This window comes from Pteropus alecto, unplaced genomic scaffold (genome assembly GCF_000325575.1).
Source record: "Pteropus alecto unplaced genomic scaffold, ASM32557v1 scaffold98, whole genome shotgun sequence".
NCBI lineage: Eukaryota > Metazoa > Chordata > Mammalia > Chiroptera > Pteropodidae > Pteropus > Pteropus alecto.
The window spans coordinates 19621321-19634886 of NW_006443570.1; the positions used below are offsets into that span (position 1 = coordinate 19621321).

The window sequence follows — 13566 nt, forward strand, 5'->3', positions numbered from 1 at the left end:
GCTCCCCCTGTAGCATGGTGTCTGATGGGACAGTGGCCATCTTCATCGGCATAATTATGTTCCTCATGCCCTCCGAGATCCCAGGGCTGACTCAGGACCCAGGTAAGTACATGGACTGGAGCAGGAAAAAGCCTTCCAGGCAGCCCCTGTTTTCCGGCGTGAAATGTACCTTCGACTACGCTTGGCAGGAGTAGACAAAGCGCTGAGAGGTTAGGGTGACTTGCCAAGGACACAAAGACTCACGAAGTTGGGATGTTGCAGAACTGGGGGTCCCCCTCTTGCACACATTAAGCTCTGATAGAAACCCATACAAGAGGCCCCAAGTGGAAGGGAGGGAAGGCCTCGGTGACACATCTTCCTCTGCCTGGGGAATAGAAAGACCAGGAAAGCTGAAGGGCCCTCCTACTCTTCTCAACTGGAAGACAGTGAACGAGAAGATGCCCTGGAATATCGTGTTCCTGCTGGGTGGTGGCTTTGCCCTGGCCGAGGGCTGTGAGGTGAGAGACCCCTACCCCTTCCCCAGTCTGTTTGAGGGAGATCCCGTGGCAGGGAGAGAGGGGCCCTGCTTCCGTGCCACACACGGAAGACCTGATATACACTTAGGTGCCTGCTGTGGCAGGGCCTTTGCAGCAGCTGGAGAAAGAGGTTAGATCGTCTGAGGGAGGAGGAAGAAACACAAGCCATAGAGATCTTTCCCCAGTTGGGTTCTCAAAGCCAAAGAGAAGGCAGGCTTCTCTGGTGAACAGGGACTATTCTCAGTGACCACCCACCCACCCCACTCCACCCCTTCACCCCTTCCAGAGAACGCAATGTCTTTAGCACCTGAAAGTAGGAGGTATTGGGTTGACACAGTCAGCCTGCTGCAGCCACCAGGAGGCGCCATAATCACATCCAGCCAGGCTCTGGGGGACCAGGGCATCATTCCAAAAGCCTCCATCCAAGAGAGAAATCCCTGAACCCACACCCCTGGGCTTCATTGTTCCAGCTGAGCTCATTCACTGAGCAGATAGGAGGCAGCTTCCCTGGGTTAGGCAGGGACTCCTGGGTCCGAGGTTAATTCATCCATCGAGCATTCATCAACTATACCAAACACTGTTCTGGGTGCTGAGTGGGTGATATTATAAAATAAATAATTTCCCGGGACTCACAATCTAGCATTACAGATGTGGGCAGGGCAAGACCTTGGAGCTCGTCTGACCCCATAGACTGTCCCCACCCTCCCGTCAGCTTCTTCCCAGCTTCCACCAGGGCCCTTCCCTGCTCTCCTTCTGGGACTGTTGTAAGACCTCCTGGGCTGGAGCGGGCAGGGAAGGGGCTAAGGTTGGCTAAGGACCTCCTGAGAGAGGTCGGGAGGACTGCAGTAAATGGGGTCAAAGTCCTTACTCCTATCAAGCCCCAGAGGGGTTTCCCAAGAAAATCCTTCGGCCCCCTCTCCTAACTTCTCATCTGACCCTTCTCCCCACACCCAACTGTTCTTGAAGAGCAGGTGAGGGGGCCCTTTGATTCTACCTGGGTCTTATCTTCCCTCCCAAGCTGCCCTTGACTCTGAAGACTAGACATTTGTGGACAGAAACAGAACCTTTCCAGAGCCTCAGCATGAGATTCTAAGACTCCAGGCAGTCCAGCCTCTCACATACCACCTTCCTCTGCCCACAGGCATCGGGCCTGTCATATTGGCTGGGGAGCAAGCTGACCCCACTGAAGTCCGTGTCACCTTCCACCATTGTTTTTATCCTCTGCATCACGGTTGCTGCCTTCACTGAGTGCACCAGCAACGTGGCTACCGCTTCACTCTTCCTGCCCATCCTAGCCTCCATGGTGAGTGAGCTGGCCCTGAAGACACACCTCCCCCAGGCAGCCCCCCTGCCCACCCCCACCCAGGAGCCCTGCCTGTGGGTCAGAGTGACATGTCTGCACCTCCTTTCATTTCGGAGAGAGGACCTCTGGGCTTCCACCCTTCCCCTGATTTTCCAGCTAGTTGGGCACAAAGGCCCTCTGGACCCTGACTCGCCCCATCCTTGGTGATGTCACTCCTTCAGTATCCTGATGGGGCTCACCGGTGGCCTCACCTACTTCCCCTGTTCTGGTCATTCCTGAGGTGATGGGGTAAAATTGCTCCCTGAAGCGTCTCCAGCCCCCTCCTCCCCAGGCGTGTTCCCGCAGCCTTTGATGACACTCCGAGCCCCTTTGAGATCTGTTTTATGGGCCCCTCTCCTCACCACACCCCACACACTCATCCCTTCCAGAGAGGTCAAGGGGCCTGTCCCAGGTCACCAGTGCCTTCTGGCAGAAGTGTTGAGTTCATAGCCAGAGTGTGTGTTGTGGGAGCAGGGGGATTATCCCTCGGAGAGGGGAAGCAGGAGAATTGGGGCCACACCTTCCCCTCTGGGATGGGGACTGCCATCATCTCTGCCCACCGTCTCCCCCTCCAGGCCCAGGCCATCTGCCTCCACCCTCTCTATGTCATGCTCCCCTGCACTCTGTCTGCCTCCTTGGCCTTCATGCTGCCTGTGGCCACCCCACCCAATGCCATCGGCTTCTCTTTCGGAGGTCTCAGAGTGGCTGATATGGTGAGTGGCAGAGGTCTTGCATATCTCATCACTCCTTCCTGCTATGTCCTTCCATCTTAGTGGACCACAATGTTGCTTAAAGCCACGTCGATTCTCAGATTTGAGACTAGAACCTGTCTGGAGCGAGGGACAGTAGGAATATTGGGACATGACCCCTAGTCGGAGCATCTGCAGGACCTGTCACACCTGGGTCATATGAGAGGAAGAGGAGGGGGTGAGGAACTTAGGGAAGTTTACAAGGTGCCAGGCAGCCACACCCAGGGAGATGGACTCAGAGAGAACAAGGCACAGGGCCCTGGAAGCTCATGAGGAGCTTCCCCTTTCCTTAGCATTGGGAAAAAAGCAAGAGGCAAGGGCATTGCTTAGTGCTGCAGGTTGGACCCAAGGGAGGACTTCCCAAGGGAGAGTTTTGCTAGCAAGAGAGCTCCTGAGCGCCTATGAACACTGAAGGGATGGGTGCTGGCCCAGCTCAGCAGCTGCTTATTCACACTGGTTCTCTGCATACTAGGCCCGGGCGGGATTCATGCTCAACATCATCGGTGTGCTGGTCATCATGCTGGCTATCAACAGCTGGGGCATCCCCATCTTCAACCTGCACACCTTCCCCTCCTGGGCCTACACCAACTCTTCAACCCACTGCCTGGCCAGCCAGCCAAATACCACCCTGTCTAATCTTTAGACCAGGGTATAATCTGCCCAATCTGGTCCCACTCCTCTGAGTGGGAAGGGGACACCCAGGGTCCAAGCCAAACATTAAGAGAAGTATATATGTGTGTATAACCTCCTGTATGTCTGTGAGAAAGGTGTGCATGTGTTCAACCCTGTGTGTCTAAAGAAAATGTGTATGTATGTATGCACGTGTGCATGTGAGGTTGGTGTGTCATGTGAGGATGTCTGAGATGCGGGATTTGTGTGTGTGCACATGATCCTAGGTGTGTTTGCTTAACAGTACATGTGAATTCACAGACACTATTACATGCCCTCTCTGGCACCCCAGATCTTAGTCTTCCCAGCTTGGTGGGTAATCAGATCCTTTTGCACTCTATTTATTGAAACTTAGGGTTAGGTTAACCTGGGGAGCAGAGCCTACCAGCGGTTGCCATGGCAACAATTCTGGGACCAGTCCAGCACACTGAGCTCTCCCCAGCCTCTCGGGTTTCGGGGGAGGGTTTGAATACTAATCACATTAAAGTCTTCTTCAATAGAGTCTGGGATGGTTTTTCACAGCACTTTACAGGGCTGGTCCACCACATGGTCCAGGCCCCAGGTTGGGGAGTACAGTGGGAAGAAGGGACCTGGCCTCTGTCCTGTATGGCAGCCCCCTCGGTATCCCTCCCACCCAAGGGAGAAGGTAATGGCCAGGAACGCCTGCCAAGGCCAATCAGAGTGGGCGCAGCCACCCAGGAAAGCAGCACTGACATCACCCAGCCTGGCTAATTGGGAGCTGCCAGTCCCTGCGTGTCTTTGGGAAAACCGGCCTCTTCGTTCCCAGAGCACTCCCAGGGCATTTACATAAAAACCTCTGCCCCTGCCAATTCCTCACCGACCCTTCCTCCAGCTGGAAAAACCAGTCCCACCAGACCAGGAAAGGCAGGCTGACCCATGCTAAGTGCCCAGAAAAATGGACCCTCACCCAAAATGGCAGCCTGCAGCAAGGATACAGGTGAAACTCATAGAAACAGGTTCAAAACTGGCCTGTTCTTCAGAGTCCAGGACCAGACAACACTCTGGATCATTCTGCTTCCCCACCTCACCTCCACCCCTCCCTTGCCTCCTGCCTTCATGAACTCCAGAGTATTTATGTATCCGGCAAGGTGGGGTGGGATGTGGAAGGGTAATACCACACCCGTCATCCATTCTGGGAGCTCATTATCGCTTTCTGGCTGGAAGTTCATCTTTGTATCACTCCTAAGTTTCTCTCATTGTGGACAGCGGCATGTAAGCTTTGAGTTCATCTAGGTGGAAGTTCCCAAGAGTCTTATCCAGTTACCTCCTGTGTAGTGGGAGGAAAAAAAAAGAGATTTATCATCACTTTCATGCCCAATAAAAAAGAGAGCTGAATTGTGAAGAAAGAAAACCAGAAAAGGTTTAATTCTGGATTCCTCCTGGGCTGGGCCTTCATCCAGTATTCCTAGAGCTGGGGGTTCGAGAGTGGGGGGAGACACAGACAGGAGGGGGCTGCTGCATGGGGGAGAACATGGCTGTCCTCAGGGGACAGGGGATCTTGACAGGACATGCCAGACATCTAGCAGAGTGAGTGTCAGGCGAGTGACTCCACCACCCCCACTCCAGCCCCCTAGGCTGGCATTCCTCATTTATGAAGCATAGTCGTAAATCACAGCTCCCACCCAGGCCCACACTAGGACCCCCACAATACCTCTGGCAACAGCCCCCCATTGGGAGTGGGCCAACCCTAGAATGATGGGATCCCTCCAGTGCCATACCCATATTGCAATGGGTTCCTAAGGAGCAGCCCCAGACCCATCTGCAAGGAGGACCCTCTGCTATCACTTTTTTCTGGACCCTGGTTGGGTACCCACAGTCCAGCCCTGGCTAAGGAAGAGGTGAGTGTGCTTCTCAGGGGGCACATGGCCCGTCCACTGTTCTCAGCTCGCCTTCGTACCTCTCTACTTCCCTATCAGTCTTGCTCAGAGAGGGCCAGATGTGGACTAAGGTCACAGAGCAGTCCCAGGGTTGAAGACTGGGCTGGCTCTGTCTTCTTGGGGGAGGAGGTAGACAAAAGCTGGCCTGAGGGTTGAGGGGGTCATCCATGGTGGTTGCTCTGGCAGAGCTTGGGGGGCAGTCTGCCCCCAGGTGTTTGGAAACCATCCTCCTCAGGAGGCAGGAGGGCGGACAGGAGGCAGGCGGCACCTGTCAGCCTAATCACCGTCATTAGCCGGGCAATAAAGCAGCACGGACTAGGCCAGACTTTGAAGGAAGGGCCTGTCAGCCCATGTCAGGTTTGTGCAGGCAGCCTCGCAACTTAGCCCCTCCTGCACACACATTCTGGGCTGTGGCAGGTGGATGGGGCACTGCTGGGACTGGGATCTGTACCCTCCCACCCTGAGCACCCGCACTGCTACACCGATGGCTTCCAGGAAGGTAGCAAGAGGCTTTGGGTGTCTCCTACTAGCTGAATTCATGCACTCAAGAACTGCTATGGTAATGAGCTCCCCATTGCTCAGGAGATCAATGAGGCCAGAAACAACTTGAGGACAGTCTACCTGATACAGCTGTGTCCTCAGTTTCTAGCACAGGGCCTGGCACAGTGACTATTGTATGAATGAATGTATCAGAAGCATACGGGGCCTCTTGCCCTCAAAGCCTCTTTCCAGACTGCGGTGTGTGGAGTGCTGTGTGACCTTGAGACAATATCTTGGCCTCTCTGGGCCAATGTCACCTTAGATTCAGCACAGGCCCAGATTTCTGAGCCAACTTCTATTGTTTTCCCCTGCTCTTGTCCCTAGGACCCTGGAAGTGTCCCTCTTTACCTCACCTTCTCCTGATAGCTAGCACCAGCCCCAGAGACAACTATGGCAGCAAAAGGGCCCAGAGAGCTATCGAGCCAAGTTTTTCAAGGAGAAACCTCTCAGGGTGGAAAAAGGGCCCTTGTTAGGGAGATGAGGAAGATGGCAGCAGAGCTATTGATCCTATTCCCTGGGTTCACCTTGATTTAGGCCTTAGGTCAAGGGCAACTCTAGGGGTTAGGGTGCTCAACTCCAAAGTAGGCTCCTTGGGGGCTCAAGACATGACTTCCCTGTCTCCCCAAAGTCTCAGAGGGGAGGCCGTTTCTTAAAGAAAGAGGGGTGAGCTGTACAGAGGGAGGGCAGTGCAGCCAGAGGGTACAGGGTGAGAGGTGGAGTAGGACTGGAATGGGTGAGATTCTGGTGAGAGTCAGCCTGAAGAGGGTGCCCCCTGCAGCCTCCACCCCAATCTGCACCCCAGTAGTCATGATAGGCAGAGCCATGAAGTTTTACTAGGGACAGGGAGTCTGAGGGCCTCTAAAATGGTGAGCCCTCAACCTCAGGGAAGGAAAGGGGCACAGGAGGGGTATGAAGTTGGGGAGAGGGATAGAGCAGCCTGACCAGAAAGATTATAACAGAGATTCAGATTTGCTCTTAAGGGTGGGAGACTGATGTTGGGGAAAGGGATAGAGCAGCCTGACCAGAAAGATTACAACAGAGATTCAGATTTGCTCTTAAGGGTGGGAGACCCACAGACACATATATATAGAGCTACGGATTCTTGGGTACACATAGAACAACTCACAGACACAAACACAGACATGGATACCTGCATACACAGTTACACACACACAGACACTCGTGTGTGCTAAGTTACTCACAGGCACTCGCAGCCCTTCAGACACCCAGAGTCATTTACAGACACAAACACAGAGTCACAGACTTGTACACACACAGTTGCTCAGACATTCATGTAAACATGGATGCCCATGCACACAGTGTCAGACATGAGTGTTCTCACATGTACACCAATGCGCACATGCACTGAGATACAGTTTCTGGCATGGACACACCCAACGTCAGGTTATAGCACTATAGACTTAAATGCACATCCGTGGTGACACGTGTGAACATGTGAACAGAAATGTAAATTCTCACTCACACTCATGCACAGTGAACACCCACACACCCTGGCATTGCTCCTTTCCACCTGCATAACTGTGTCTCCCAGTAGCAGGAGGGATTAGGACAAGACAGGAGAAGCCTGCTCTCCCCACCCAGCAGGACTCAAGCTATGTCCCTCCCCACTGGACGCCCCCCCTCCCCCCCAAGCTCTCGGCTTGGAAATTCCCTGAATTTCCAAGAGGGCCAGCCAACCAGAACAGGCTCAGACCTCCCAACCCAGTAGCCCCGCCACACACCCTCCACAGCTCTAGCCAGTGCTCCTCCATCATCCACGGCCAAGGAGCTGCCTGTTCTGTTCCCCAGAAGCCCATCCTGATTCATCCCAGATCTCTCCAACCCTCCTTTGAGATGGGGTCCTCAGGCCTCAGGGCCTCAGGGAAGCTATGCTCAGGCCCAGTTTCTCTGCAGATGTTCTTAAATGTCTTCCATACTGATGGAGTGAGACTTGGGAGGCCTGGGAAGTGGCAGGCCAATTCACTTTGGGATGACAAATCTAGCCCACATTGAGCAGAAGTGGACAAAAATGGACAGTCTTAATGTGGGGTCCCTCCACCAGCGCACTGGGGCTCCTAAGGGTGTAAACATGCTCTTCCTTCTCTCTAGAGTGACCAGAATCTTGCCTTGGACTGGAGCATTATGGACATTGGCCTCAGGGATTTCCACCCCTAGTCAGGGCTGCTACTGGCTCAAAGCAGCCCAGCCCTGGGCAGAGCGCAGCAGTAGACATCGAACCGGTTCTGACCTCCAGTCTCCAGAAAAACAGAGATTCCTCTGGCCCCAGTCTATTTAACTAGCCTCAGCGACAGCCCATCCAGGCCATAGTCCAGTTCAGCTATAGCTGCGGGCCCTGAAATTAGGATGCTGGAGAGTGTGGGACCAAACCTCCAGATAGAAGTCCTTTCCAAGGGGAGCAGAGCCAACATTGCAGCAGCTAGAGTTGAAGCTAGATGCCAGGACAGACTTTCTGGGTCTAGGAGAGAATTCTGAGGGGCTGGTGTAATGAGAGAAGATCGTTCTCTCCGGCGGCAGAGAATGAGAAGGACCTCACAATCCCCCTTTCAGTCCCCGGTTCTTTGGAATTTCTGAGGCTCCCTGCTTCAACTCCCAGACTGCATGCAATGAGGAAATAGTGCTTCCCAAAAGAAAGGTGGAGCGAGAGCCCACACTCACTTTCGGGGCAGAGGTGGATCCTGTCTCAGAAGAGAACGACATTCATCTTACCCATCAGAAGCAGAGTCTTACTAGGTGAAGGTGAAAACCACATTTTTCCCTGTCGTCCATCCCATCACAGCCTTCCCAGAGACACCTGACTGCTAAATTCATTCGCAATTCCTTGATTTTTAATGATGTTGAAATTTTTTTCATTTGTTTATTGGCCATTTGCATTTTGTCTGTGAATTGCTTATTCGTGTTCTTTGCCCATTATTCTGTGAGACTGTCTTTTCTCCTTACTTATTTAGAGGAGCTCTTATTATATTATGGATAGCAACACTTTGTTATATACGTTGCAACACTCTTCTAGGCTGTTTTTTGTCTTTTAACTTTTTTATGGTATATTTGGGTCTAATGAAATATTTAATTTTTACTTAGTCAAGCTACATATTTCTTTATGGCTTTGGATTTGATCTCATGCTTCCAAAATGCCTTTTCCACTCCATAATTATAAAAATGTTTTCTATGTTTTTTCTATTTATTTGTATGATTTTCATTTTATATTATATCTTTAATCTATCTGGATTTTTTCAATGTTTAGTGTGAAGTAGGACTTAACTTTATTTCTTTCAAATGGAAGGCCCATTTTCCCAAATCCATTTATTCAATCTTTTACTTTCTTGCTGTTTTAAAACACCTTATTATCATATATTCAGTTCCCACAAATATCCAAGTTTATTCTGGACTCTGTTATCTTCCACTAATTTATTTGTTAATTTACACTAAAATCACACTGTTTTCATTGTAGAAGTCTTATTGAACATCTTGAAATCTGGCAAGGCAAGTTCCCTCTGTTAGTCTTCTTTTTCAAAAAGTACTAAGCTATTCTCATGTATTTACTCTTCATCGATTCTTTAGAATTAATCAACTCGTCAAGTTCAGGAGTAGAGGGGAATTAGACCTTTGATTTTAATTACATTCAGTTTATAGATTATTTAGGGTAGAATTGACATCTCTACAATGTTAAATTGAGCTTTCCAATTCAGGAACATTATATGCATTTATATTTATTCAGGTCTCATTTGATGTCTGTCAGTAATGTTCTACTGTTTTCCTCATGTAGATTTTATATATTTCTTACTAAGGTTATCCCTGGGTATTTTGTAGTGCTGTTGCTACTGCGAATTGGATCTTTTGTCTCATATTTTCCAATTGATTGTTATAGTTGTACAAAAATCTTTTGATTTTTCTATACTTAAAATATGTTCTGCTACCTTACTAATTTCTCTCACTAGTTCTAATAGTTTTTCAGTTGATTCTCCTGGATTTCCTAAGTAAACAATGATATCATTGGTAATTCTTAAAGACTCTGGCCCTTTCCTTCTCATATTTACACCTCTTATTTCTTTTTCTTATCTTATTGCACTAGTTAGAGCCTTCGGAATAATGTTGATTGATAGCAATGGTAGCAGCCTCCACTTGACAACCTTTATGGTTCTCCGTACCCAGAGTATCCATACGGAATTACCTGTGAGTATAGAAGTAACAATTAGCCCTGTGTACATCAGACAGGAGCAAGGAACAAACATACTAGCAGGTCCTGACTGCTGCCCTTTCACCGTGAAATTCCATTGATTTAACAATAGTTAGGAGAGCAGAGCTTTGATAGCTAATGTGAGCCCCAGAGAAAGGAGGACTGAGTCAGGGCCCTTGTTCTAGCCCCAGAACACAATCACTCTACTCAAGTGGGCAAGCCAGCACATCCTCATTCCCCATCCAACACCACTGGGCTTGATGAAGAGAAAGGGGGCACGCATTTATTGAGCATCTACTATATACCAGGGACTGTGCTAAGAACTTTAAACACAATCTTATTTAATCCTCACAAGAACTCTATGGGTGAATAATATTATTCCTTTGTTAACAGATGAGGAAACTGTGTCTCAGAGTGGTTAAGTATGGAAAATGACACAGCTAACCATCACTCACAGTTGGGTTCCTTGTCATCTGCCTCAGTGCCTTCTTTTCTGGAATGGGTATTCCCTGCCTAGAAAGAGATGTCTCCAAAAGTTCTAGTCTATTCCAAACTGGTGCCAGACGACCACCACCATCCCCTAACCAAGGCTGACATTACCTTCCTCCTTGGAATGAGATAGAGTAAGTGGGGAGGAGCTGAGCTATCTACACCCTCAGGTCAGAAGGCAAATCCCAGGTCTTGCTGGGCGGCAGATCTACCACCATGTCCCTGGAGCCTTTAGCTCCAGGAACTCCAGGAAGACATACACGTAGGCTTAGAGGCCAGGACAAGAGGGAGTGGGGAGGCTGGGAAGAATGGCCAGAGGCAGGAGACAGGGGAGGGACAAAGAAGATGAGAAGGAAGCAGTGAGAAAGTGGTAGGGGCAGGGTCTGAACAGAAGCAGGGAGGGCTGTCAGGGAGCCAGGGACAGGCCCTAGGCCTGAGTCCGGGTAGGAACAATGGGACAAATTCCCAGGGCTCGCCAGGCACTCTACTCTCAAAGCAGACTCTGAGGGGCCAGGACCAGGGCCACAAACACATGGATTTCTATTTCCATTCTCTAGACCATAACCAGGGGCCATGAGATCACAACACAGAACCCAGGGGCCCCATCTCCATCCGCTCACACACAGATACGAACACAGGGCAAGGACGTATGCACAGACATGAGAGTTTAAACATACAGATGACACACAAGAGGACACAGACACAAGTCTGGAAACAGGGGCAGAGATCACACATAGACATGGGGAAAGGCCCAGAGGCAAACGCACACCAACCCAGGAGATGCACATACAGACACATGGAGAGACTCGCGTGCCCACAGACACACGCAGGGAGTCATGGACACATGTACATGTGGGTGCACACACCCACACACACCAGGAGACACCCTGAAGGTGTCAGAGGGATCATGGAGAGACAGACAAATGGACAGACCCTTCTCAGCAAATCTGTGCTTGTGTTTGGCCCTTGAGGGGTCACGACTGCCACCTGTCATGCCAGGCCCCAGAGAACCCTGGGCCACCACCCAGAGCTGCTCCCCAGAACCATCGCCAGCTCCGTGAACATACATGTGGTGGCCTGGCTCTCCTGACACACGTGTGCATGTCCCGACAGGCCTGTGCCCCACCCATGGGGGCCGACATCTCCGTTCTGGGATGTAGGTGGGGGCCATGGGACAAACTCCTTTCTACAGGCCACGGGCTGTGCTCACTGGCAGAGACAGGGGGCCTGGGTTGGCCCAGGAGGAGGGAGGGGCTGGGGGGGGCCGGGGCGCGGCCGGGGCGGGCACAGGATTCTATACCTGTCAAACAAGAGCCAAGGAGCAAACTAGCTTCTTAGTCACCTTGCTCTTCTCCCCGTTTTGGCAGCAGCCCCTCGGGGCAAGGGGAAGCTGATATCATAATTATTGGCTCACCCAGCAGCTGCCTCCCCTCACCTGATGTCAGCACAGACCCAGGACGGCCAAGCTGACGGACTGACAGACGGACTGAGCTCTTGGCCCCTCAGGCTCGGGCCCCCACGCCGACCTGCTTCATTGAGCAGGTAAGAGGAGACCCGGCCCAAGTCAGCCGTGGAGGCCAGCAGGGCTGGGCCAGGGCATGGGGTGGGGGTTGCTTTTTTTAACGGGCTCTGGGAAGTGACTGAGAGCACTGGGGTCCATCCCAACTTCTCACTGCAGCAAAACGGAGACAGGAAGCTGGTGAGTGCCTGGAGGCCAAGGAGGACCCCCTCCTCCATGCTCCTCCCTCTTGCTCTTGTTTCGGGTTTTCTAACTTCAATCTTTCTTGCAGTAGCATGGCTTTTCATTCTGGTGTTTGTTGGATTTTGTGTGTGTCTCTGTTGGAGAGGGTGTGCTTAGCCACCCTGAGCTGGGAGAAAACGAGGACTCGGAAGTTCTAGAACTAGAAAACTTGAACTGAAAGACAGGGAAGCAGATTCCACCCCAGATGGAGAGAAGAGGGCCCAGCTCTGGGGCCTGGGTGGTGCCAAGGGTGTGTGTTGACCAACCTCTCTGGGCACCTGGGCTGGGGTCTAGATGCCTGGGGCCTGGGGGAAGGCCTGCGTTGCAGGAAGAAAGCGGTACACCTGGTGAAGAAGCAGACAGGTGGCAAACAGGTGCTGTGGCCAGTAACTGATGCTGAGCTCACGGCAGAATCCCCCAGAGGTCTAGAGACAGCTCTCTCCCTCAAGACCTCTGAAGCCAAGAGGCCTGGTGAGCAGACCTGGGATATGCAGGAAGCTCTTGGACCCTTGAAGCCTAGAATTGGAGTCTGGGAAGTAAAAGCCCTTAGGGAAATAGCTGGAGCAGCAGGAAGCCCCCTCTGGTTCCCACAGCTCCTCCCCACCCCCTATCTGATCAGGTAAGGTTCTGGCATTCCCCGTGGAGTCCCCCGGCCCTCCCTCAATGTCCAAAGCAGCAAGTTAGATTAAGAATAGACTCTAACAAGTGGGCGTATTTGCCTCTTCTCCCTGCACCTACAGGTGTGTGGGGATATGCTTGTATGTGCTTGTATGTCCAGACACCACTGGTCAGAGGGAAAGGACCCAGGTGGAGAGAGCCTATTCTCTTGAGAAGACATCTCACCCGTGCCCCTGCCTCTAGGCGGGTCATTTCCTACACCAGACAGGGCCTCCTTCTTCTTGCTTCCCTAATCTTGAAGGAGGAAACTCTCAGTTCCCTCACAGACATGAAGTCCTTCTTGCAGTCTGAAGTCTCTAGTGTTGCAGGGTCCAGCTCTGCTGGCCCCCATAGCCTTCTCTGTTTCCCACTGCTAAAACCCAGTTCCTCCAGGCTGATTGGAGAGTGAGGTAGGGAGGGTGGCATTGTACTCCAGTCCTGTCCCCATTAGGCCTGGCTCAGGTACTTTCACCACCTTGGTTATTCCCCGACCCCCAGGACACAGGTAGCAGAAGGGCATCCCCAACTGACATGGGGAGCTCCTCCTGCTGTGGCCCCTCTCCTGTGGTGGGACAGGCCCAGAACGGGCTCTGGATCCCTCAGAGGCGAAGGTGCCATGGGGAGAGGCACATGTCCTCCCAGCTCCCGCCAGCCCCGCCCATCCTGCCTCTGCAGAGCTCAGCTCCGGGCTCCAGGGCCTGCCGAGGCACGCTGCACCCCCAGGCCCGGCGCCTCACTCACCTCCCAGGGCCAGGAACCTGTTCTCCCAGGAAT

The 13566-nt window shown here is 52.0% G+C and overlaps 2 protein-coding genes across 2 annotated transcripts in view; both read left to right on the top strand.

Annotated features, from left to right (window-relative positions):
- The window catches only part of SLC13A2 (solute carrier family 13 member 2), a 20017-nt gene extending 16768 nt beyond the window's left edge, over positions 1 to 3249 (top strand). The window contains exons 8-12 of the mRNA XM_006925170.1: positions 14 to 102; positions 376 to 497; positions 1657 to 1818; positions 2433 to 2570; positions 3079 to 3249. Of these exons, the coding sequence (XP_006925232.1) occupies positions 14 to 102; positions 376 to 497; positions 1657 to 1818; positions 2433 to 2570; positions 3079 to 3249 (682 nt within the window). The remainder of the gene's footprint in view (positions 1 to 13; positions 103 to 375; positions 498 to 1656; positions 1819 to 2432; positions 2571 to 3078) is intronic.
- Positions 3250 to 11751: 8502 nt separating this feature from the next.
- FOXN1 (forkhead box N1) overlaps positions 11752 to 13566 on the top strand; it is a 27679-nt gene continuing 25864 nt past the window's right edge. The window contains exon 1 of the mRNA XM_006925001.2: positions 11752 to 11936. The gene's annotated coding sequence lies outside the window, so the exon portion shown is untranslated. The remainder of the gene's footprint in view (positions 11937 to 13566) is intronic.